At 41.8% G+C, this 26,497-nt stretch overlaps 1 protein-coding gene across 4 annotated transcripts in view; it reads left to right on the top strand.

Annotated features, from left to right (window-relative positions):
- Positions 1–26,497, top strand: part of POLR1A (RNA polymerase I subunit A) — a 56,241-nt gene that overhangs the window by 13,917 nt on the left and 15,827 nt on the right. For all 4 annotated transcript variants that reach the window (XM_073342850.2, XM_073342851.2, XM_073342853.1 and 1 more), the window contains exons 12-26: positions 1,709–1,936; positions 8,242–8,496; positions 9,275–9,466; positions 10,734–10,883; positions 11,421–11,604; positions 15,517–15,599; positions 15,712–15,870; positions 16,336–16,434; positions 19,029–19,181; positions 19,427–19,509; positions 20,363–20,528; positions 21,095–21,316; positions 23,124–23,338; positions 24,639–24,806; positions 25,375–25,510. In XM_073342850.2, the coding sequence (XP_073198951.1) occupies positions 1,709–1,936; positions 8,242–8,496; positions 9,275–9,466; positions 10,734–10,883; positions 11,421–11,604; positions 15,517–15,599; positions 15,712–15,870; positions 16,336–16,434; positions 19,029–19,181; positions 19,427–19,509; positions 20,363–20,528; positions 21,095–21,316; positions 23,124–23,338; positions 24,639–24,806; positions 25,375–25,510 (2,493 nt within the window). The remainder of the gene's footprint in view (positions 1–1,708; positions 1,937–8,241; positions 8,497–9,274; positions 9,467–10,733; positions 10,884–11,420; positions 11,605–15,516; positions 15,600–15,711; positions 15,871–16,335; positions 16,435–19,028; positions 19,182–19,426; positions 19,510–20,362; positions 20,529–21,094; positions 21,317–23,123; positions 23,339–24,638; positions 24,807–25,374; positions 25,511–26,497) is intronic.

Here is a 26,497-nt window from a genome sequence, read left to right as displayed (position 1 = left end):
GTCTATAGGGAAGGATGTTACTGTGATTTGTTAAAAAAAATTTTTTTTTTACTTCAATCACATTTCCCTTGCTCCGGCTTGTGGAGTTTAATTAGCTTAGAGACTTGAGCTGTTCTCATAACATCTTTTCCATTTCGCTGTCTAAGACTCATGGATCTGTGACTGATGTATTTTTTTTCTTTTGTCATCAGCTGTTAGCTTTTGGAAAATAAAATCATGATTTCTGTTCGTGTGTATGTGTATATATAGTTAATGGATTTTTCTACTTGTCTTCAGGGGGAAAACAGAGAAGGAACAAATTTTCCCATTTATCATAGTGAAACCACAAAGAAGGAACAGAAATATATTTGTTAGAAGTGAAAATTCTTTAATATGGCAATTATCACAGTTTTGGGGTAATTGCACCTGCATACCACCTTTTGGGGCCCTCTCTAGGGGCACCCAGTCAGGACTTCAGACCTTCAGCTGTCACCTGATTGGGGGCAGGGAACTGTGTGCCCACTGCCTTCTGAACAGTGTTTTTAAGGCTGCACAGTGCCCTGCTGTACACTGATATCCCCAGCAAGTCAGTCTGCCTAGAGGCCAACTCCTATATGTTGCTTTCTCTCTCTGGGCTATGAACAGTGTATTGCCAGCACATACAAGTTACCACACAACTGTGACTCAGCAGAGTACATTTATTCTTAACAGAGGAAAGCACATAGATGTGTAACAATAAATATATATTTAAAAAAGCCTACAATGTTTCCTACACACATTCACCAGAAATCGCCCATATTTCACGTGCGGGGCCTGGTAGGCCCACGTCCCTTCCAGCACTGCAGCAAGAGGCAGAGCCTTTCCTTGGACAGAAGGTCCTGTCCATTTGCTGAAAGGAAGACCATAAGTCAGTTCAGGCTCATCCTTTTATACTAGAAGCCCTGTATTTATTTTCCTAGTCTCTGGGAAACCCAGCTTGAACTAGTATAAGCAAACCAACCAAGAGGTGGTGCTTCTCCGAACTTGTTTACTATCACAGGATTAATCAGTCTCCCCTGGTTTTAATTCCAGCACAGAGTTATAATAACTCTTCCCCATGGAGAAGAACACAACACTATATAAACTATTTATAAATTAAATACAATGGTCCCCAAAGATGCTGCATGGGTTGTAGTTTGTCACTGTGATATTTCTGGATTTCATTTTTCGTCTTAGTTTGCATTCATGTGTGGTTCTAGAGTTGTCATTCTGAGTTGCTAGTACCATTTTTAAACCTAAATCCAGCATCCAATTATTTTGTTTTGCACTGACTGATATGTGGCTAGGAAAAAATGACTTAGTTTGATTATTTACTAGAGCTAAAAGAAGATTATAAATAAATGGTTTATTTAGAAGGCTACTGATACTTGTAAAAATATTTCCTGGTATAAGGAGATTCAAACAAAACTTAAATAAAAAGTCATATGTTGGATCTGTCCTCATGCCTTTTGGTAAATCAAAGGTTGTATATCTTAGATTGCAAAGAGATGGTAACAGTATTGTGGGGCCTGAAGAGGGTGTGCAGATTATAATGTGGGTTAGGATGCAGATAGGAGAAATGGCTGGGACACTCCTCATCTTTCTTCCAAGTGCTCAGCACCTTTTGGAAATAAAAACTCGTGTGTCGACTGGCTGCTGTTCAGCAGTACCTTGTTCATTGATCATTGTGTCTGGTTTTCTTCCCGGTTAGGTATTTGCTACCAAATTGACTTACCCTCAGCCAGTAACTCCGTGGAATGTCAAAGAACTGAGGCAGGCTGTCATAAATGGTCCAAATGTTCACCCTGGTGCCTCCATGGTCGTTAATGAAGACAGGTCACGTACGGTGTTGAGTGCAACCAGCCAGACCCAGAGGGAAGCCATAGCTAAGCAGCTCCTCACTCCTTCCACTGGAGTCCCAAAACCAGGAATGAAAATTGTGAGTACTGTGCAAACCCAACCCAGTAGGGTAAAGAGTTTTTTGGAGGTGGGGGCTGTTGAAGCCAGTTACAAAGTGAAGCTGGGACAATGTTCCAGGTACCTCACCTTTTCATCTGGTGGCTAGAGAAGCTCATGTGGATGTCTGAGGAGAAATGAACAACTTCTAGGTTCAGGGAATTTTTCCTTCCTGCATTTCACTTGAATTCTTGGTGTTTGCATATGACTTCCCAATCCTGTAAAGGTAACGAATGCTGCTTCTCTTGGAGGTCTGGGTGGATTTAGCTAGCGAGATACATTTTCTTTTAGTCCTGAAACTTTGTGTTTTTTTCATCCTTTTCTTTGTTATACTTTAATATTAAATGTCAAGGTACCATGCTGACAGTCCTGACAACTGTAGTTCTGCATACCCATAAAATAGATATAGCACAAGCAGCAATAGTGCAGTAGTCTTCTCTTGTTCTGATGATATGACTCAGCTTGTGACCTCGAAAGACCACCTCTAGTGGCAAGAGGGGAATTCAGCCTCCTGGCACATTCAAACCATGTCCTGTGCTGAGACTGCTATCAGAGTAGCAAGTGAGAGGAAGCATGGCCTTGTTAAGACACAAATTTGAAAGTCTGATTTCAGTGGCAAGCTCCTTCAGACTTTGAGGTAGGGTGAATCATGTCCCCTTTGTCCCTTAGTTTCCCATCTGTAAAATGGGGATAACACTTAACAAGGTTGTTTGAAAGGATACATTAACTTAATGTTTGAGAGATGTTTAGAGGAAGCTGTTTCGTTGCTCCAGTGTCACTGGCCTAGTGACCAAAGCTGTACAGCATGTCTTTTTTCCATGGTTTTTTCCACAGATAGTAAGTCTTCATTTTAGACTGTCCTAAATGTGCATATATTGTTTCCAACTCTTTGTGGGTGAGTTGTGCACCTCTTTATGCTCAGCTGAGTGTAAAGGGAGGAGGGAAGAACAAAAGTAGGGAGTTCAATCCTTGAGGGGGCCATTTAGGGATCTGGAGCAAAAAAAATTGGGGATTTATCCCGCTTTGAGCAGAGGGTTGGACTAGTTGATCTCCTGAGGTCCCTTCCAACTCTGATATTCTGTGATTGGATATCTTGTTTTGTCAGGAAAATGAGTTGCTTCTATGGTTGGAAGAACAGGAGTACTTGTGGCACCTTAGACTAACAAATTTATTTGAGCATAAGCTTTTGTGGGCTACAGCTCACTTCATTGGATGCGTAGAATGGAACATATAGTAAGAAGATATATACACACACATACAGAGAACAGACTATTCTATGGTTAGATCTCCATTTCAGCTGAGAGATGGGATTCCCAGCTCCTGCAGTGTAACCAGGGTAGCACAGGTGGCGGCTCAGGCTAGGCACCCAAGTAAATACCCGCCCAGACCACTGGGTATGCACTCAGGTAGCTAGCTCAACCCACTACCCTTGCTACACTGCAATTTTTAGCAGAGCTAGCTCAGGCCAGGCAGTAGTGGTATGATATAGACAGTGTTGTCTAGCTGTTAGAGTCCAAAACTGGGCCTCTTGTCTTCGAATCTCAGCTCTGCTGCTCACTGTCCGATCTTATCTAAGTCACTTAGCTTCACTATGCCACAGTTCAACCCATGTGTAAAATTCATATAATATTTCCCTACCTCACAACTGCTGAGGCTTAATGTTAACAAAGGATAGTTACCTACTTGGATGAAAAATGTTATACAAGTGGTGAGTGTTTTTATTTTGATACCTTTTACTTCTACCGACATGTTTTTGACAGAGGTTGCTGTGCTGATAAGATAGTATTTAATACTTAGCATTTCAGTGTGTCCAGTTAGCTCAAAGACCTTCATAGACCTAAAATAAACCTTCACCATGTTACGAAGTAGGGTGAATAAAAACCTGATTTAAAAAAAAATCAGATATCAGATTTCTTTAATTTAAATCAAATAGTTTTTCTTTTTAAAAATAAACCTGTTTAAAATTAAATTTGAAACTGGCAGCCTAAAAATCTAAGCTTACTATAAGCTATGAAAATCAATTTAAATATTTTTTTAAATGCTGCTTCATTTAAATAAATTAAAAATGATGCATACATGAGTTCTCAAATTTGAATGGGTTAAACGGTACTGCTTTTTAAAATATATATAAAACCATAGAGAAAACATCTTTATCTTCAACTCAAGCTTTATAAATATATCATAATGTCTTATATTGCATTATTTTCAATCTTTACAGTGGAGCAAATGCTGACTTCATATTCAGTACTTTTGATTTCAGCGTAGCGAGCCAAGTGCAGAAAGAATATTTCCTTCATTCTAGTTCATTCAAATTTGAGAAACGGCTTGGGAGTTGAGAACCTGGTTTTATCATGTTCAGGAGGTAGCTGCCTTAGCACCTGGCTCCCATTCCCAAGCTGCTACTCTTTTTCCTTGATCACCTTTTTCTTTACAGGGGCTATGTCATGAACAGAGTGTGACTGGCCGTGATCCCTACTACCGTTCTCAGGGGACAGACCAACCTGTTATAACGCCATCTACAACATTAGGCAGCTGAGTACATTTGAAAAATCTGGCCCATGGTGACCGGGAACAAATCCATCAATTTCCTAGCTGCAGTTAATACTACTATTGTTTGTTAAATCGGTTTTAAATGCTAAATATGTTTTGATAAACTTTTTTCTTATGTATCCAGCACATTTAAGTTAGCTTATTTAAATAAAAATAATTTTGAATGAATTTAAAATTAAGAATCTGAATAAATGTATGCTAAACTATATAATTGCTTAAATACATTTTGTGGGGGTATAATGTGCTAACTAGGAGGATACAAAGAAGCACTAAATTCAGTGTAGAGGCTACATTTGGTTGCAACATGTTTGGTTGGTATAACCGTTACATGAGAATGAACCTTTCTTTCAGAAAATAACTGAAAGGTACAAATTCAAAATAGGATATCCTGTTTGCTGGATTAAATCACCATTTTTAAATCACCTTTTGATTTAAATCTTTCCACCCTACTGTGAAGTCTTAGTATTATCCCCGTTTTCGAGGTAGGAAAGCTGGGGTGCAAAGAGATAATAAGCCTCGTCAGAGGAGGGTCACTTTCAGAGCAGGAATTAGTGCTCAGGAATTCTTAGCTCCCAACCCAAAGCGCTGCTTTCTACATTTCAGGTTACTGTTACATAAATGTGATGTTTGAGCTGTTGCCTCTGATGTCCATCTCACCTCTGATATGCAATCCTGTAACTGATGTTCCTGCCCTTTTCAGAAGAAAACTTGCAAAAGGAGCAGCTGTTAGCACCTATATTGAAATGGGAGACAAATATTTGAACAGGATACATCATATCTGCCAATATTTCTAGGAAATGGCTTTCATGCCTGAGTATCTAAACCAGCATTTTCTTTGATTCCCTCAGATTTTACCTTGGGCATGCTTTGAAATTGGCTCTTTTCTGCTGTGTTGGAAGTGGCAAAAGAACACCTGTGAATTCGGGCCTGAAACTTAAGCTTTTTCTCAACGTTAGCTGAATAGCTTATTCGACTGAAGCTATGAAAGACTGAAACCAGGATCACCACATTTATATTAGAAAGTCTTCTATCCTAAATAGAGTTGGGGAATCTCAGAATACCATTGTTTGGGAACTTGTATTATAGAATGGCTCTCTTAATTCATGAAAGTCCTTAAGATTCTAAGAGTTCGTATAATGTTCTTGAACGTAGAGGTATTTTTAAAACAGAAGCAAGGTAGATTGTTGCAAATACGAAGAGCAGTACCTTTGCCACATAGACAGTAATATCCACCTCCAGAAAGCAGCCTTTGGGCCAAGTTGTAGATCTTCAAGAAATCTCAAGCTGAATCCTAAGCAGTGATGCAAAGTGATGCTGCTACTACCACTGGCTAGTCTGGCTGACCTAAAAGCAGATGGGAATACACTCAGGTCAGATGTACACCTGTCCGTGTATCTCCTCCTTCATGATGGATGCTTACATTCTCTTCTGGTGTCATGGTAGTATAACCTGGTGCATAGCATTAGGCTTGGGTGGTGGCTCTTGTACCAGGGGAGCCGAGTTCAATTTCCTGGGCTGCCGCAGACTCCCTGTGAGACCTGGGGCAAGTGACATAGTTAAGGCTGCAAGTCTTTCACGGATTCCATGACTTGCCAGGACCTCCGTGACAGCTGCAGCAGCTGGTGCGGCTGACCCCAGGGCTGCCCGAGCAGCTGGGGTGGCACCGGGGCCAGCTGCTGCTCTGGCGGCCCCAGGCAGCTGGTCCCAGGTGCTGCCCTGGAGCAGCGGTCCAGGAGCAGCAACAGCAGCATACCTGGCCCCCCTCCGCCCCCGACCCCAACAGTAGCAGTGGCGGCAGGTCCCGAGAGGAGCGGCAGCGGGTTGCTGGGACGCCCCCCTCCTCAGAGCCCCCCCTCTCCCCCAGCACCTAAGATTTAGTTAGGGATATTTTTAGTAAAAGTCACAGACAGGTCACTGGCCCTGACATTTTGTTTATTGCCCGTGACCTGTCTGTGACTTTTACTAAAAACACCCATCACTAAATCGTAGCCTTAGACATAGTGTTTCTGTACTTAAGCTTCCCCCTGTAAAAGGGGGAGAATAGCACTGCCCTACCTCACAGGGGTGTTGTGAGGAAAAATGTGTTTTAAGACTGTGAGGTGCTCAGATATGACAGTAAAGGGGGCCATATAAATACCATAGATTGCATAGAATATGGTCAGTTCTGAGAATTAAAATGCTCTAGAAGTGTCTTTAAATAGTGAACCACTTGGAAGACTGGCAGACAATTACAGCTCCCTTACATCTCCCCCCAGATCTATAAATAAACTTTCTCTCCTGTTACATACACTTTTGGAGGTAGGTGAGGGCTAACCTTGATGTGAACTTCTTGTCTCATCCAAAACAAATCCTACAGAAGCCTTACAAAAAAGCCTTCACTGTGGTATTTATTGAGTGAACAGAAGCAGGAGAGCTGCCTATTTTGGGCTAGAAAGGGCAGTGCTCAATCGTTTGCGGTTTGGTAACAGTTGTGAACATTTGAGGCATTTCCACGGTGTGCTCCAGGGGAGGACAATAATGAATATACTTTACATTACAGCAACATCTGCACTTTTATAAACCTGAAATTATATAACATCAGTGACTGTCGGAACATCCAGTCTAATGTTCCACAGAGAAGGGTATAAAGAAAACAACCCAGCACGCTTAATGGGCCTGTGACATAAAGTGGTACTTAGAGCACTTGCCAAATATTCACATGGATCCACTGAGTCAGAGTTGAAGTATCTTCTTGGAAACTTTTGGTTATTCTGGCCATTGAATCATCTCTGAGGGCTGGGGAATTCCAGCAATCATAGATTCCCTCTCTCTAAGGACTGTTGGAGTCATGTTACTTAACATTTCCTATTCTTTTTGTTTTTAGATTGTGACCTGCAAAGCAAACATTAAAATTGAGTTCACTAGTAAAATATGTGCTGAATGCATCCGCTAACCAGACTGTGGAGAGCACTCAGCATAGAAAGATGCCAAGCTCAGCCTCTTAAAGAGATTTGTTTGATGCCTGGAAAGTTTGCTGCAACTGCTCAGACTGTGGATGCCTTAGAATAAAATACTAAACAAATGCTAAATGTTTTATGTGCTTAAAGCATTTGTACAAATAATTTAAGTAATCACAATAGCACTGCAAAGTAGTTAAGTATTCTAGCACCTGTTCTATTGAAAGGGAAACTGAGGTACAGTGAGGTGAGGTGTTGTGGTCCAGATCAAATGGCAAGCTGGTCTCAAAACTGAAATTAGAATTTAGGAGTCCCTGGGCTCTGGTCCTGTGCTCCATCCACTTGACCATGCTGTCTTATTCTAGGATGTCTGATATTGGAATTACACTACTCCCTCTTATTGAACCAATTCAGAGGGAACCAGGTAAATGATTTTTTTTTTCCTCCCCTCACATGGCAGAATTTTAAAGGTTTCCTTTTTAGTATTCTGCTAAAGTCTTCGATAAACCATACTGTGAAGGGAGAGGAGGGATTGCATCTTACCTGGAATGCTGAACTGGTTTGATAACATGGGGAACTAATTCTGGTTTCTGTAGAGTCTTGGAATGTGGTCTAGTGGGGAACAGAGTGGTTGAGGAGGTAAGTGTACTGGACCTGATACCCTTACAAAGGAGGTTCCACAGAATGAAAATTCTAGAGGGAAAAACTGCTTTAGACTGTGCACGTGGGTTTAAAATTGTCTTTCTGATGAGAGACTGGTATGCTTTATAAACAGATGAACTGTATTAAATCTCTCTCATAGGTATGCCGCCATGTTAAAAATGGAGATGTCCTCTTACTGAACCGTCAGCCCACCCTTCACAGACCCTCCATCCAAGCCCACCGGGCCAGAATCCTGCCAGGAGAAAAGGTGCTGAGGCTTCACTATGCCAACTGCAAAGCCTACAATGCTGATTTTGATGGTGATGAAATGAACGCACATTTTCCTCAGAGCGAGCTGGGCCGGGCAGAAGCCTACATGTTAGCCTGCACCGATGAACAGTATCTTGTTCCTAAGGTAAATAAAACCATCTCTGTGAAAGACAATAAATAAATAGTTTACATCTCTATAAACCTCTTCCTTCCTCAGAGTACTCCTTTGGGTTGTTTGTTTTGTTCAGTGGTAACTTTGCTTCATAATGTGTTCCTGGGATGGCAAAGGTGGCTAGTAACTATATTCCATTGTGTTAGATCTTGGTGGTCATAGCCTTAAGAATGAAAATTACGAACACAGGCTCAAATTGTGCATGTGAGGGGGATTTTGTGGGGAAACCTGGACACCTAATCCTGGGGGTTGACACCTACATACTGTGGTGACAGGGTGCTTAAAATACTCTTGATTGATCCTCCTCCTACTTTTAACTCTTCTAGTGCCTCATTGCTGGTATTGTCCCCTGTTTCTGAGCCCCTGAAATACCATTCATACCTTCCAGTTCTGACTCTCCACTCATCCTCCATAACATGTTTCTCACTCAGCCACCTGCTCTTCCTGATCCCAAGGGGACTGGGAGAAGGTGAACTTAGAAGTCGGTGTGAGGGTGGTAGAATATCTCATTATTCCGAACAGAATTGAAGTGGTTGGGGGAAGTGGTTGTCCTTTTTAAATGAGTTTGGGGCCTGCTATGTCTCTTAAATCTCAATGTTTAGGAGATAGTTAGTATAGGGAGAGGAGCTGTCACCATAAAGAACTACTCACACCAGGACTATTGTGCTTTTATACAGCCATAATGGAGCTAATTTTGGAAGATATTAATATGTGATTCCCACCTCACGTACTCTTTGTATATGTCTCTTAGGATGGCAAGCCACTGGCAGGTTTGATCCAGGATCATATGATCTCTGGTGCCAGCATGACGATCCGGGGCTGCTTTTTCACAAGAGAACAGTACATGGAGCTGATCTATCGAGGACTGACAGACAAAAAGGGAAGAGTGAAAATCCTTGCACCTGCCATTATGAAACCACAGCGGTTATGGACAGGAAAACAGGTAGCTGAAAAGTTAAGACTGTTAAAACAGACTGTTCAGAATTAAGCAAAGTGTTATAATTAAAACCAGGATAAGCTATAGTGACTGAGAAGCATAGTCCCAGTAGGTCAGCAACACTGCACATCTTCATGGGGTTGTACAGTTTTGTGTCCTTTAAAATAATATTATAGGAATAGCACTTTATCACTTACTCTGGGCAGTGTTTCAACAGAATTGTGGCATGATTTACAGTGTATGAGCTGAAGGAGGAGATGCACATGCAGAACAGAAGCAGAGAAATGATGCGATTGCTGCTTAGTGATTTAGTTTCCTTTTTGGGATGGGATCTAGATAAAATCTTTGAGACACTTTTTATAGGTGTTCTTTTTTCTAGTCCCTGAGATTTTTCTCATTCATGCATTGCTGATATCAAAACGATTCTATCATTTTCTGTAGAAAATATAATTTTTCACTGGGTCAGGGGTGTGTGTGTGTGTGTTTTAAATTGGATCACAGTTTAAATCTCCTAAATTTAATCTTGACAGGCAAAGTCTTATCTGTTTTTGGTGTGTTTGCTACAATGTTGATTTTAGTCATGAAATATCTGATAGGCCCTACTAGAGAGTATTTCTTGCTTTTTCAGAGGGATGTACTCTACATCCAGTTAGTATGATCCTTGGCACAATAAGGGAATGCTCTAGTGCTCTTTATGCTGTATCATTCTGACCTTCCTTAGATATGCCTCCAGATGTCACACACTAGTCTCTTATTACCTGTATGTCTTGTGTGGTAATGAAATTGAATTTTAATATATGGCAAAGGAGGGTAGAAACCACTTTTTAATGCCCTGTATAAATCTGATTACAATATTTAAAAAAAAATACTACACTCTACAGTACCTGCCCCAGAGTTTACAATAGGGTTACTGCACTGAAGCGTCTAGAACTCCTTTTCGTAGAATAATACATTATATCATTTGAATATCGGAAATTTTAAACAAAAAGGAACACCGGCTGGTTCTGGATAATTAAGGGGAATAGCTTTGGGACTTTCAGTGTCTGTAGTTAACCAAAGGGTAGTCCTTCCTTGAGTGCAGTCTTCCAAAACTCCTGGCAGTTTTCTGCTGTTGGATAGGTGAGCTGCCAGAACACGGCTGAGTGGCAGGGCTTTCTATTGCATGTGTGTGGATGTTTATCCTCTCCCCCTGTTTGCCGTAGTGGGGTGGGGGATATGAAAAACTGACTGCTTCTGACAGTTCGTTAATCCTGCCCTTTGTTTTTCTTTTCAGGTGGTTTCTACGTTGCTAATAAACGTAATCCCTGAAAATCAAATCCCACTGAATTTGTCTGGGAAAGCTAAGATTGGTGGAAAAGCCTGGGTGAAAGGGCCCCAAAACAGAATTCCTGGATCTAACCTTGATTCAATGTGTGAATCCCAGGTATGTTTGTGGAAATAACTGGCCACAGAGGCAAGGACTTACTTGTTTAAAAAAAAAAAAAAAAAAAAATCCTGAAGAGGATAAAATGTATTGTAAAGTTTTTATAATTGCTAGAATGGGGTGGTCTGAGCTTGGGACTGGGAGCTAGGATCACTGGAGTTCTGTTCCTGGCTCTGACATAAACTCCATCTTTCTTTTTTTAGAGTATCTTCTCTGCCTTCTCCCATTTTGCAGGTGGGGGCAACTCGTATGCACCCACTTAACTTGTTTTGTAAAGTGCTTTCAGGATGCAATGTATTATAGAAGTGCAAAATCTGTTTGTAATTATACTATTTTAATTTACTTGTTCTTGTTTATAGTTCACCAGAAGATATTGATCCATAAACATTTTGTATGTTATGTTTTTATTCCTCATAGTTTATTCAATGTACTAGTCACTAAGAATAGTCTGTGGTCAGAGTTGGATCTTGTCCACACAAAGATCAAAATGACTGCTTTCCTAACTGTTTAAATCTGTCATCTCATCCTATCAACCAGGTTATCATTAGAGAGGGGGAGTTACTTTGCGGGGTCTTGGACAAAGCTCACTATGGCAGCTCTGCCTATGGCCTAGTTCACTGTTGCCACGAAGTCTATGGTGGTGAAACCGGCGGCAAGGTGCTTACATGTCTAGCTCGCCTCTTTACTGCCTATTTGCAGCTGTACAGGGGATTTACAATGGGTGAGTATGGGAAATGTAAATTAGCCGTTGGACTACTGCAGTACCTCCTGAGGTACAAAACTATAGTTGTGCGTAAGAAATGGAAACAGTTCTGTGCATGACACATTGCTGAATCTGATAGTTCACCTAACATGGCTTTCTTTCTATTCAGCATGCATTTCAGTTCCTTCCAATCACTACAGTGAAATGATGCAATCTCAAGTACATCCATCACTGAGTTATCTCCTGTCCTTCATGTTTTACATGTACATGGTCATAATGTCTTTTAATGAATCTTTGTTCAGATCAAAATTACATTATAAAGTTTTACGTTTCTTTTTCACATAAGTAAAAAAAAATCACAACAAGCAGCATAGTAACCAAAGCTTACCCACATGTTCAGGTTAAAGGATTCAGAGGTGTTATTAATTAGGTCTTGCATTTACTTTGTGCTGTTAATCTCCCTGTAGATATGACTCTTATTTTGCATCAACTTTGCAAAATAACAATGTGAATTACTCAGCCAGGCATAAAATCTACCCCCTGTGTGCGCTCTCTCTCTCTCCCTCTCTCCCATTAAAATATGTCCCTCACCAGGGCAAATGGCTGAGTAGACTTTTACAGGACTTTCATTGGTATAAAACATGCATACTTGTGTAACTTTATAATGGTCTAAATCAGGGGTGGGCAAACTTTTTGGCCCGAGGGCCACAACGGGGAATAGAAATTGTATGGCGGGCCATGAATGCTCACAAAATTGGGGTGGGGGTGCAGGCTCTGGGGTGGGGTTGGGGATGAGGAGTTTGGATTGTAGGAGGGTGCTCTGGGCTGGGAATGAGGGGTTCGGGGAGCGGGATCAGGGCTGGGGGTGAGGTGTAGAAAGGGATGCAGTTTCCGACTGGGGGTGCAGGCTTTGTGGTGGGGCTGGGGATGAGAGGCTTGGGAATGCCGGAGTGGTGCGGCGCCGACCCAGTGCCCCAGCTGGAGCAGGGCTGAGCCGCATGGTCCAGTCCCCAACCCAGAGCCTGTGCCAGAGCAGAGCCGAGCTGCGTGGTGCGGCTTGCGGGCCAGCTTACAATGTAGTTTGCTCACCCCTGGTCTAAATACTCTGTAGGCTGTAGCTACATATGATCAATTATATTTACTTTCAGTAGAGGGCAGGAGTGTGCACCGCTCTGACTCCAACCTCCCTTTTATTACAGGCAAGTCTAGGTAACACCACCTATTATTAAGGTTGGCCAAAGCTTCCCATGAGAAGATCCTGTTTTCAGTCATTTATATTTTTGCCAAACTTTAACTGTTTGTGCTGAAATTTCCCATATTGAGTTACTGCCTCAGTCTGAATTTTTTTGGAAAGTGACAACCAAAGCATTTCAGTTGTTTCCAAGAATGAGGTTAGGGGAAAATAGTTGTTGTTTTGCTCATGTTAAAATAAACAACACCCTGGGGACCTCTTCTTTTGAAAAATTCTAGCCTCGCCTGCTTTGGAGCAAGGACTTGAAATTAGGCGGAGGAGTGACCTTTGTATCAGCAGGGTGCTTTTTGCCATTCCTGTGAAAATCCTCCAGTTTGGCCAAATTATAAGCCTTTGGAAAAAAATCATAGTTTGCACATGCTCAATAGCTGTGAAGTTCTAGTAAGTCTCTAAATTTCACAAAGATTCTGTCCGTACTGGGCATGCTTCAGCTCAGGACTGGGCAGGACTTTGCCTGCAGTTGCAGCTCTGGGCTGCTTCAGGTTATAGCTGTGCACCAGAACTGAGAGTGGTCAGCCTTTCTCTCCTGTGCTCTTACTGACTTCCTGCTGGACCCAGGCAGCATGGAGGAGGAAGCTGCCTGATTCAAGAGCTGGGCCTAGGGAGAGAAAGGGGGAGTAGACTGGGACTGGAGGATGCTTGTTGTGGCAGGGAAACCGGGGGTTATTGTGGCAGTAGAGACTGGGACCAGCTGGGCAAGGAGACTGTGGGGAGAACTTGGAATGGGTGAGAAGAATATTGAGAGTCCTGAAGGGTGAGTCTAGGACTTTTTGGGAAAGGGAATTAGGACTAGGATGAGATGCCTGAGGAGTGGGACTGGGATTGACTAGTAGGTAAGAAGAATGGGCCTGGAACAAGGAGAGAGACGAAATTAGAGCAGGAACAGGTTGGCAGGGATGGGGCAGAAGGTGTCAAGCTTGGGGAAAATGGGCAGTGAGTCTGCCTATGACCACGAGAGCAGGGTTCTCAACACTTTTTCTTTTGGAGCTCTTCCCTTCCCCTCTCCACACCCCCCCGCCAGCATGCTATTAAAATCTCCATGGTCCGGGGCTTGGGAGGGTTTTCTGCCCCATGATGCTTGGGGGCTCCAGCCTTCTGCCTCATAGTCAGGGCTCTGAGCAGCCCCTGCTTGGTGGATCCCGTGAGTGCCGCCCCCCACCCCCAGTGGGCCACGGAGCCTCGGTTGAGAACTGCTGTGCTAGACTACAATGCCTTTCAGAGCCTGGAATGGAAACCAGAATTCCTGAGTCTCCTCCTTCCTCTACTGTTAGCAAGTGTCTGTAAAACCCACTGGCAAAATGTCTCATTCCCCCTCGACAGCTGACCCACATAATGGATAACTTACTGTTGCAATCACTTACTCCATTAGATCAAGTGGCAGAGATCTCTGTGGTGGATCTTACGTTTTCAAACCTGCTGATGGCTGTTGTAGGTGTGAATATGAGGACACATGATGGAATTTGTTCTTTCAGACTCCTTATCAGATCCTAGGAAATTACACTAAGATTCCCTGTGCAACCTTAATTTGGCCGCCTTGTGCATATGTATTATGACAGTCTTTTATTACATAATCAACTGCCTTTTTTCCCCCACAAGATCCTTGTCTAATACAGTGCACAGGCTGGACCTGCCCTGAGCCTGAATCAGGGTTGTATTGCAAAGGAGACTGTCTCTAGAATCCTTGTTGCAGAAGTTAGGATGTGTGTAGGGGGATTTCAGGAAGGGAAAGGGTGGTCTCGTGGCCAAGCAGTTTTACGCTTTCCGGGAGAACTGTACTCTAACCCTGCCTCTGCCACAGAGTTCCTGTGTGATGCTGGGGAAGTCACTTAGGTCAGATTTTTCACAGGTAGTCACTAATCTTGTTCTCCTGGATTCCTGGGTTCCTGACTTGAGACCCTTGGTCTCATTTGCAGAAATGCAGATCACAACTGCAACTGAAGTGCTATATAATGCTAAGTACCCTAAAAAAGCAGGTCCTCTTTGTCTCAAATTAGGCACAGAAAATGTATGGGTACTTCTGACCTTAATTTCTCTGTGCCTCTGTATCTGTAAAATGGGGATAATAATAGCCCCTCATCTCTCAGAGTGTTGTGTAAATAAATTCACTATTGTTCGTGAAGTGCTGAGATATTTTACTGTCGAGTGCCCTAGAAAAGCCTATGAGGAAATGAATAATTATCCCTTCAGAGCAGGGTTTGAATAATATGCAGTATACGAACTATGGGGGGCATGCATTGAGCCAGGAGACAACAAAATATTGAGTAGATGTTCTCTATGAGAAAACATCATCCATCTTGTTCACTGAGTGAGGCAGGGGTCCTGTAAGAACAGCATGTGATCATGTAGTTTAAAGATGCTAATAATGCATGCACACAAGGGGACTGAATTAAGGTTGCATAGGCAACCTTCATTCCGGCATTTCCAAACTTTAAGTGCTTGACTTTGCAATCTTACTGTTCTTTTAACATAGCTTTTGTGTGAGTGATTTTTGTTTATATAATATTATATATAAAATGTGTTCCTGAGACCATCCTGCCCACCCAAAAAAAGTCCCCAATATTTTTTCTTGTTGTAGCTATTATATGTGCCAGCAGCAGTCCAGTACATAAATCCCTGGTGAGTTAGGATTCAGATTCAGACCACGATACAGTTTATCTTTTTCTATTTCACTGCTGCAGGAGTTGAAGATATTTTGGTCAAACCGCAAGCAGACCACAGAAGACACCGAATCATTGAAGTGTCCACCCATTGTGGTACCAGGGTAAATACATCTTGCAGCAGGGTTTTAGTCCTTGTAACTTTTTCATTTCAAGCCCTTGCTCTGTGTAGTTGCATCTGTTTTGGCACCTAAGAGGCTTTTTTTTTACTTTCAGGCTGTTAGAGCTGCATTTAACTTGCCAGAAACTGCATCGTGTGAAGAGGTCCAAGGGAAATGGCAGGATGCCCATCTCCACAAAGACCAGAGGGATTTTAATATGGTTGATCTGAAATTCAAGGAGGAAGTAAACAATTACAGCAATGAGGTTAACAAGGTTGGTATTGAGAAGCATCCATATATACTATGTTTGGAGATTTTTCTTATTATGTTAATTTAATGCTGATGAAAAGCACCTGACAGTCCTGCAGACTGAAGTCATCCCTCTGTCCACAATATGGGCCTTTCCACACTGCCCTGCTAGTGTTCCTCAGTCATCTTGTTTTTTTTTTTTTTAGAGGGAGATGACCTCTGTAGAATAAGAAGCTGGCGTGCTGTTTAAGGCCCTTTGAATTTTTGGCTTGTCATCAGAGTCTAGTAACAAGGTTGCCAGCTGCAGTGGAACTTCTAGAGGAGAGTTTCCATAAAATCTTACCAACAATTTTGTTTTCTGAACTATCAATAACATCTGTTTGTCTTGGATTTCACGTTTTTTCTTACTGCCAACAGAAATTATTGTGATTTAATTAGAAATGTGAACTTTAACTCTTTGGTATCTTTCTTTCAAAACTTTTTTTTTTAGGCATGCATGCCCCTTGGGCTCTACAGGAGCTTCCCAGAGAACAACTTGCAGTTAATGGTGCAGTCAGGAGCCAAAGGATCCACTGTAAATACAATGCAGGTATTAAAGTAATTACTTTTATAAGACTCACTGGTTTGTTTCCATGGTTCTACAAATATAGCTTATCAAGGGGCTATTTCAGGAATGGCTTGTGTATTCTGTAACAAAGTAGGGTATTTATTCTTAGCTTTGGGAGCTGGGAGGGCACAATTTTGACTTGAGTAACTTTTAGGGAAATATATTATAAATGAGTCAGAGACCTCATTGGCACATAGGACGGTGAGGGACAAGTATTTTCAGTTTGACCACGTTTCACTTTTGCATCAGTTCTTAGAACAGCAAGATTCGTAGCAAAAACAATAACTCCTTAGTAGGTGATGACATAATGAAGAATACCAAAACAAACCCCAGTTCTAACTTGTAATTGTTTTGTTGTATTTCACAATGGAACTTTGTACCATCAACGTAAAGCTTGTCTATGTAGGAGACGGAGCTTTCTCAGGGGAATGAACTTCCACAGGAACTAAGGGCCATAGTAACTTTCCACTCCAACCATTCTCCATCTGGGAGGAGGATGGCAAAGAGAATGAACCACAGTGACAAATGACAGTCATGTTGCTTAATGCACTACTGAAAGGCGCTCAGATACTATTATGAGAACAGTATAAAAACCTATATCGAATAGAATAAAATTTCTACATGTATTTAAAGATAGACACTGAGCAGAAGAGAGGAATGCCTACTTTGCTGTAGTCTTTACTAAAAATATTAATTTGTGACCACATGCTCAACACAATTAATATTAATAACTAGGGGGATGGTACACAAGCCAAAAGAGTGATAAGTTAGATGTATTCAAGCCTGATGAAATTCATCCTAGAGTACTTAAGGAACCAGCTGAAGCAAATTTGGAACTGTTTGCAATTATCTTCAAGATCTCATGGAGGATGAGTGAGGTCCCATAGGTCTGGAGAAGGGCAAATGTAGTACCTATCTTTAAAAAGGGGAACAAAGAGTACCCCGGGAATTATAGACCAGTCTGCCTAACTTTGATACCTGGAAAGATACTAGAACAAATTTATTGAACAATCAGTTTATAAGCACCTGGATAATAGAATTATAAGGAACAAATGATGCCAAATCAACTTAATTTCCTTCTTGAACAGGTGTACTGGCCTAGTAGATGGGGAAACAGTAGACATGGTATATCTTGATTTTAGTAGGGCTTTTGACACAGTCCCACATGACATTCCCATAAGTAAATGTGGGAAATGATGTCTAGATACTGGTCGAAAAACTACTCGGAGTAGTTAGTAGTTTGCTGTCACACCGAAAGGGTGTATCTAGTGGGGTCCTACTGGGCCATTCCTGGGTCCAGTACTATTCAATATTTTCATTAAATGACTTGGATAATGGAATGGAGAGTAAGTTCATAAAATTTGCAGATTGACATCAACAGTTTTGGATGACAGGATTATAATTCAAAATGACCTTGACAAATTGGAGAATTTGGTCTGAAATTCAATAAAGATAAATGCAAAATACTCGATTTAGGAAGGAAAACTCAAATACACGCTGTGAAATGAGGAATAACGGGCTAAGTGTTGTATTGCTGAAAAGGATCTAAAGATTACAATGGATCACAAATTGAATACGAGTCAGCAACGTGTTGCAGTTGTGAAAAAGGCTAATACTCTGGGGTGTATAAACAGGAGTGTCATGTAAGACACAGGAGGTATTTGTCTTGCTGTGCTTGGCACTGGTGAGGCCTTGGCTGGAGTACCTTGTCCAATTCTGGGCAGCACACTTTAGGAAAATGTGGACAAATGGGAGTGTGTCCAGAAGAGAGTAACAAAAATGGTAGGTCAGGGTTTCTAAACCTTCTATGAGGAAAGTTTAGGAAAAAATAGGTCTTGGGGGGAAAAATAGTGAGGGAGGATTTGATAAGTCTTCATATATGTGAAAGGCTGTTATATACAGGGCTTTGGAGCTGTGCTCCGGCTCTGCTCCAGCTCCAGGCAAAAACCTGCAGCTCCACTGCTCCGGAGTGGCTCTGCTCCAAAGCCCTGATAAAGAAAACTGATCACTTGTTCTCCGTGTCTCCTGAAAGTAGGACAAGAAGTAATGGGCTTAATCTGGGAGATTTAGGTTAGATGGTAATATAAACTTTCTAACCGTAAGGCTATTTAAGCTCTGGAATCAGCTTCCAAGGGAGGTTGTAGAATCCCTGTCACTAGAGGTCTTTAAGAACAATTTGGACAAACGCTTTCTCAGGGATGATCTAGGTTTACTTGGTCCTGCCTCAGCACAGGGTCATGGACTTGATGACTTCTCAAGGTCCTTTCTAGCCCTACATTTAGATGATTCTGTGATTCTGTGAATTGTTCAGAATGATCTTAGGGGACATAAGTAGTAATGTGATGAAACTGAGCAAAGGAAATCTTTATAAGGAAAAGGCTGGACAAGATGACCTAACTGGACTTCTCTATCTCTTAACAGTGCTTATTTCCTTTATATATAAATACATTTCTTCAGGAGGGAAAAGGTGTTACACTTATGTGAACCAAGAGAGTAAAATAGAAAAATGAGCTTTTTACCATTAGAGGTTTTGCATGTCATTCTGTTTCTGTTCTGCATGCATCTTTCCAATGTAGATTTCGTGCTTGCTGGGTCAGATTGAGTTGGAAGGTAGAAGGCCCCCTCTGATGGCATCTGGTAAATCGTTGCCTTGTTTCCAGCCTTATGATTTTTCCCCTAGATCAGGGGGATTTGTGACTGGCAGATTTCTCACAGGCATCAAACCTGCTGTAAGTATTCTGCTGAGGCTCCTGTTTCTATTTCCCTCTTTCATGCCTTACTTGTACCATAACTTATTTACATTCAGATACTAAAGTGGAACATGTCCTTGTAAATATCTAGACAAGTAGGCCTTATCCAACCCTATTTTTAAGTGCTGCTCTTGGGAACAGTAGTTCATACTCTACCTTAACATACTCCCTGGCAACATGAAGCTGTTTTATATTTTCTCATGAAGATTGTGCTTGTATCTTAGGAATTCTTCTTTCACTGCATGGCTGGCAGGGAAGGTCTGGTGGATACAGCTGTCAAAACCAGCCGATCTGGATACCTTCAAAGGTAGGAGTTGCTCCTTGGAAACTTTCGACATCTTAAAAGTATTTTTTCATGAAATATTTTAACTTAGGCAATAGATGTGCATCATTTAGTCCAATTGTACCAGAAGCTGGATGGTGGGTCCCTAAAGCATGATTTCACCATGTAGGCTTTTGGGCTAAGAAAAAGAAACATTCCCTTTCTGAGGGCTTAGATCCAATGGGTCTTTTTCATCTCTACCTTCTCTGACTTGTATTGATACTGGCTTCTTATCTGTACCAGGAAAAGCAAGTCCTGGGAATGAAAATAAATAGATTAGCATGCAGTGTCAGTTTTCTTGGCCAAATAGTTTTAGTAGTCCATACTCAGACAAAACTCCTAAGGCCTTCAGAATAGGCCCCCCATTTCCAGTGTAGTGAATTTTCAGCAGTAAGTGACATGATGCAAAATACCCTCTTACATGTTCAGTGGCCTATCTCGAATGTGTTGGTCTCAATCCCACTCCTGTTGAATGCGTGTCCATATCATAGAATCATAGAATATCAGGGTTGGAAGGGACCCCAGAAGGTCATCTAGTCCAACCCCCATATCTCTCAACTCACCACTAGCAGAGAGGCCAAAGGTCAAAAGGGGCATAAAGTGAACTACCCTCTTGCTCACTGAGGTGGTCCCTTCAATTCATGTTCAAGGAAAATGGGAGGGACGGGGTGGGGGGGGTGCCATAACTGCGCTGTGGTTACACAAGATTTCAGCCTCCAGGATTCCTGATCATCCCTAAAACTTCTTTGAAAAATACTCACTAGAGTAATAGTCCAGTTTAAAAATCTGTCATAACCTAGTTGTTCCATAGCCTCTGACAACACTTGTTTTCTTGCAGGTGTATCATAAAGCACTTGGAAGGGCTGGTAGTTCAGTATGACCTGAGTGTGAGGGACAGCGATGGCAGCGTCGTGCAGTTCCTGTATGGTGAAGACGGACTAGATATCCCCAGGACCCAGTTCCTGCAACCCAGGCAGTTTCCTTTCATTGCAGATAACTATGAGGTAGAACACACTGATCTTAAACTCACATGGTGAGGGGAAAGGCGTGCACACACTTAGCATCTTGTAGATCTGTTTTGAATACAATGGCATAATTGCTTTCATGGCATTGTCTGAGTGTGCCTCTCTTATTTAATATAGTATTTTATTTCCCCAACTCTTTCAGACTATAAAAGTGTCTTATCAGAATAAGGAATAACTGAGTTGAGCTTGATTCTCAGTGGAGCCTCAGGCATGATCATACCTGTACTCTCCCCTCTATTCGAACCTTGGCAATTGATATGAATCCAACCTAGATTATGCAGCTTCACCATGGCCAATATTTTCCCTTCTATACTGTCACGTCAGCCTTAATTATTATGGAGTGGTAATAGTCACATGAAGCAAAAATAGTTTTAAAAGTCAGCTTTGCTGGAAAATAATAGAACATGTTATGAGAACTGAAGATTTTGAGGACCAGTATATGTCCATTTCAACTCTGCCTTTGTATTTTCAGTTAGTTTTTCACCCTACATTTATTATATCATAAGGAGAACTAGAAGACACATGCTTTGGGTCTCTTTTTCTAGGTGATACAGAAGTCTAAACACATAGATGAAGTTTTATCCAAGTTAGATCCTCGGCAAGCAAATCAACACTTCAGAGCTATCAAAAAGTGGCAAACCAAGCATCAAGCTTCTTTGCCAAGAGAAGGCGCTTTTCTGCTGTATTCTCAGAAAAAAATGGCGAGAGTGAGGGAACAGACCCTAGGAGGAGAGATCATAAATGGCAGAGACCCTGCAACCCAACAGGTAATGCAAAGAGCAAATGAACTGATTTTAAAAGCTTGAGTACAGGATTCTGGAGTGGGGGGCGGAAAACAGCTCCAGTGCCACTTTACTTGTATATTGTGTCTTTTTATCCCACAGTGCTATCTGAGCTACTAAAATGGACCCATCTTTTGAGATGGAATGTGCCATCCTGGTAAATGCTTAATGGTGGGCAGAGGCTAAGAACTCTGGGGCAGGCCCTCTGATCTTGAACATCCACAATGAGTAGGTCTCCTCTGACAGACTGATGCACAGCAAACTAGATGAAAGTCCATTTAACTGGGAAGGATGAAAGGCTGAGTCAGCTCTGCCTGGTATTTCAAGCAGTATAACTGTTCCAAATCTTATACTTCAGAGCACTAACCTGTCTTCTGTAGCCTCTAATTAATAAAGCAAATGTGCAGGCAAATGGTGTAAACAGGTGCAACTCCACTGACTTCAGTGGGGTTCCTTTTCCTATAACAAGTCTGAATTTTCCCCATTAATTGTATGTGGTTTCTTTTTTGCACAGAAGCTCAGTTGTACTTTATTCTCCTAAAGCTTCATAAATTCTAAAGCCGGAAGAGACCACTGTGATCATGTGGCCTAACCTGCTGTATAACACGGGCCAGAGAATTTCCCCAGAATAATTCCTGTTTGAACTAGAACACATCTCCTAGAAAAGCATTAAATCTTAATTTAAAAATTACCAGTGATCAAGAATCCACCTCAGCACTTGGTAAATTGTTTCTATGGTTAATTATCCTCACTGTAAAAATTGAAGCTTCTAATGCTGGTAACTCAGCTGAAATGATTATAAATTTTCATTGATCTGATTTGCACATTTTGTGATGTAATTACATTTCCACTAATTTTCAGGGCAATGCAGCTACATGGAATGTGAAACTTCTTTTTACCATGGGCCCCATTCATCCCTGAGCTGAGCCCTGGAAGAGAAGGGAGTTACATGAGAAATGAATTTGACCCATTGTATATATCAGATGCTTTTGTTTAGTGTTGGCTTGTGTTTTATTCAATGCAAAAGATGAAAGGTTGATTTCCGCCCCCCCCCCCCCCTTAAACTGAAGAACAGAAATATGGCCTGAGACAATATAATCTCGTCTTTTTGTCCTGTCAGCACTGATAAGGTTCAAGCTAAATGGAAAATCTCCATTTAATACCTATTGGGCTAGAGCCTTGGCTGGTGTAAACAGGAATAGCTCCACTGATTTGCTAGGTTTACATCAGCTGATGATCTGAGGAAAGTGGTGTTTGTATTTCAGGCGGTGTCACCCTTTTCTCTGAGGTGGTATTGGAACAGTGCCCCATATAATAGGAGTCCTTTTTCTGCTAAAAGTGCCATTTTTCAGATGACACTTGCAACTGACAGAGATCATTCAAGAGTGTATGTCACTATTGATTAAAGTAGGTGTGTTAACTTCAGTGCCCTAGATATTTCATTCCTTTCTGTCTATGAAACATCTTCAATTATAATTGGAAAAGGTATTCTTCACTTTATCCTAAACAGGTGCATAGTGTTATTGCATACTGTTAAACTATATTGGGGCAATTGACTCTCCGAAGTGGCTGCATTTCAGTGGTGGATGAAATGACCATTGTGTATTGCAGGTATATCTACTTTAAGTTGGTTATGTGTTTTTGGATCAAAGCTGTGATCATGAATATAAACATCTCATGTGACATCTGATATTATCTCACTATCACACTGGTGATCTTTTTCCCTTCTCTGTGGCTTGATGTAATGCTGCATGGGTAAACTGTGGCTCATTTTGCAATCCTCTGTTTTCAGTTACTGAAGATGTGGTATGAACTGGATGAGAAGAGCCGGAGAAAATATCTAAAGAGGACCTCTAAGTGTCCAGACCCCAGCCTGGCCGTCTGGCGTCCAGATATTTATTTTGCATCTGTTTCAGAAGCATTTGAAAGTGAAGTAGAGAATTACATCAATGAATGGAATGCTCAGAACAATAGCAACTATGTAAAATCAGAGCTTTCTTGTGATAGGTAATAACCTTAATATATTGACAATGCCTCTTTCCTCTCTCCCCTTTCTCTCCTCCTCCCCCCCGCACAAGGAACACTGATTTGGATCCAGGATGGTAGTGATAAAGTCTTTACTATCTGGTGGTTCTGTCTTGACCTTTGTGAAATGGGTTAGTGGGTCTCAGTCTGGTTCCTAGAAGACAAATGTGTCCAGCACAAAACCATGGCCACAATTGGTACCTTTATGGTCATGCTCAACAGAACTCCCAAGGACTGAATTTCCCATAGACACGGATACTTGTCTCTGTGTAAAATGTGGATAATGGTACTGACCTCCTTTTTGTAAAGCATTTTGAGATCGGATAAAAAGCACTATACAAGAGCTAGGTGTTATATTATTATCCTTAGAGATGCACCTCAAGCCTATTCTGGAGAGAGGGTATCTGCTCTGTGGATAGAGGGCTGACAATCCAACAACTTTCACAAGCACTAAATTAACAAATATGTGTTTTGACATCAACCATTACTTGTACAACTCATCCTTGATCTCAAGTGGACTACTAGTGTGAATAAGGGTTGCTGGAAGGCACTCTCTGTCAGTTGCACTATACATTTCCTGCTCTATTTATGCAATGGTAAAGTATTATAGTAATACTATATAAAAACTCGCACTAATTCTCACTATACCTCAGTGAGATAGATAGGAATAGCAAGTAGTAGTAAATGTATTCACATTTTAGAAATGGGGAAACCAAGACAAAGAGGTTATGATTCGTTTGAAGGCTCCTAGTTCTATGCTCAGATCAGTAGACTGTGCCTCTCAGGTTTAGATTATGCCTACACTGCCTGGGGGAGGGGTGATCCCCAGTGGGGCTAGACAGACTCATGCTAGCTCAGCTCGAGATAGTGTGCTAAAAATAGCAACCGGGACATTGTGACAGTGGCTCAGGCTAGCTGCCAGAGTTCAAGCCTGAACCCTGGGTCTGAGCTTGGGTAGCTAGCCCAAGCCGCTGCCAGTGCTGCAGTGCCCACGCTACTGTTTTTAGTACATTAGCTTGAGCTGAGCTAGCGTGAGTCTGGAAATCACACTTCCCCGCTGCACGTAGACATACCCTTACAGTTAGATGAATTGGCGTGCTGTTTGTGGAGGACTAAGTGTTTGCAGACCTATCCCTATCACTGACTTTTCCAAAAGCAACCCTGGGTGTAAAACAGAAAACACTCCTGATAACCAGAGTAATGCTGCAGTCTGCACCTGGTTTCTACTTTATACAGTGTTGAGTTAAGCCTCAGTGTGCGATCATCTCTTGTCTGTCTTCAGATTAAACAGCTTGTTGCATTTGAAGTGGCAAAGGTCCCTGTGTGACCCAGGAGAGGCTGTGGGTCTCCTTGCGGCTCAAAGCATTGGGGAGCCTTCCACGCAGATGACTCTGAACACCTTTCATTTTGCTGGCAGAGGTGAAATGAATGTCACATTGGGTATTCCAAGGTAAGAAATTTTTATTCCCTCTGGGTCTGTTATCCCTCTTGAAGCTTGTAGATAGTACACATTAATACTTCCTGGAAACTGTGGGTGTGAACTGAGAGCAGAACAATCCGTCGAGGTTACTGATCACTGGTGACTGTGTATGGAAAACAAGGGTGTTTAAAAATGTTGTAGATTGAAAGAAAAACAAATAAAGATAAATCACAGAAATTGGAGATGGAACAGACCTATTAATAGCCATCTAGTCTAAGACGAAGTGCGGTTGAATATCCTTTTTGTTTTGTATTTTTAGTCAGTACGTCATTTTATTTCACATCATTTCAGGCTTCTTAGAATCCAGATGATATTCCAATTGAGAGCTATATTCTGTTTATTTAGTATATATTTGATGGGGGAAATGAATACCAAATTGAAATGGAACAAGTGTTGCACTGGCCATAGCTTTTAGATGCACACTGATTTGAGGGAGGTTGCAGAGCGTATTGCATGCTACCTCATTAAATGAACTATATTCTTATTTGATTGTATTATGCCCTTATAGCTTAATTTATGAGAGTATTTTCTATTAAAGGTTGCGGGAGATCCTCATGGTAGCTAGTGCTAACATTAAAACTCCAATGATGAGCGTTCCTGTGTTTAGTACCAAGAAAGCTCACAAGAAGGTGAAAAGGCTTAAGAAACAGTTTACAAGAGTGTGCTTAGCCGAGGTGAGCCTCTCCTTTATGTTTTTGTGTATGTTTTGTGACTCCTTGCAGCCAAAAGTGGGTACACTATCAGTCAGCAACTTAATAAACCATTGCTTGTCCCAGATTTTTCCAGAGGGTGCAAGTTTGAATAGGGTGAGAGGGAGGAAGGCCTAGAAATTGATTTTGGGATTTGGAGGTCCTTTTATGACTATTCTTGCCTACGGAATTCATTGAATAATTAGATCCGTTGGAAAGAGGCTTTGATAAGTATGACTATATAAAGTAAGAAGTACTTGAATTCAAATTCACTTGAATAAGAGCACTGTCACAGGTTAGAAACTGACCAAAGGACAATAAAGAAAGGGTAATGGTGCATAACAGTATGTTGAGGGGAAGGTCCACGCATTATCTCTGAGGCAGCCTGTCTTGGTCTTGCCACCCGCTCATTTTGTTAAGCTCTCGAATTGGAGATTTTCATTGTCTTTAGCCTTTAGGAAATGCGGTAATCCTAAAGAGACTTGCACTAGAGCAATGGTGGGAAACCTGTGGCCTGCACACAGCCTGTTGAGGTAATCCACGGGTGGGCCACAAGACAGTTTGTTTACATTGACCGTCTGCAGGCATGGCCACTCCCAGCTCCCATAGGCCAGGAACGGTGAACCGCAGCCACTGGGAGCTGCGGGTGGCCGTGCCTGCAGACGATCAATATAAACAAACTGTCTCGTAGCCTGCCAGCAGATTACCCTGATAGGCCGCAGGTTGCCCACCACTGCACTAGAGGAACCAACTATTTTTCTAGGTTTTTCCCTAAGCTACCTGGGGGTGCTGTGCTGGGGAGGAGGAAAGCACTTGGGAAAATGGAGAGCTCAGAGTCCAATCTATTCTGTATTTCCCCTTTTTGACTGCTTCCCACACTCCTCTAATACCCTACCTTTTCCTGCTCCTGCTGTGGCATCTTGTCCCTTCCTAAAACTGGAAAACAGCAGGAGCAAACACAAGCTGCTGCTA

The sequence above is a fragment of the Lepidochelys kempii genome, chromosome 4 (assembly GCF_965140285.1).
Source record: "Lepidochelys kempii isolate rLepKem1 chromosome 4, rLepKem1.hap1, whole genome shotgun sequence".
Classification (NCBI taxonomy): Eukaryota; Metazoa; Chordata; order Testudines; family Cheloniidae; genus Lepidochelys; species Lepidochelys kempii.
This window is presented reverse-complemented; position numbering and strand designations above follow the sequence as displayed.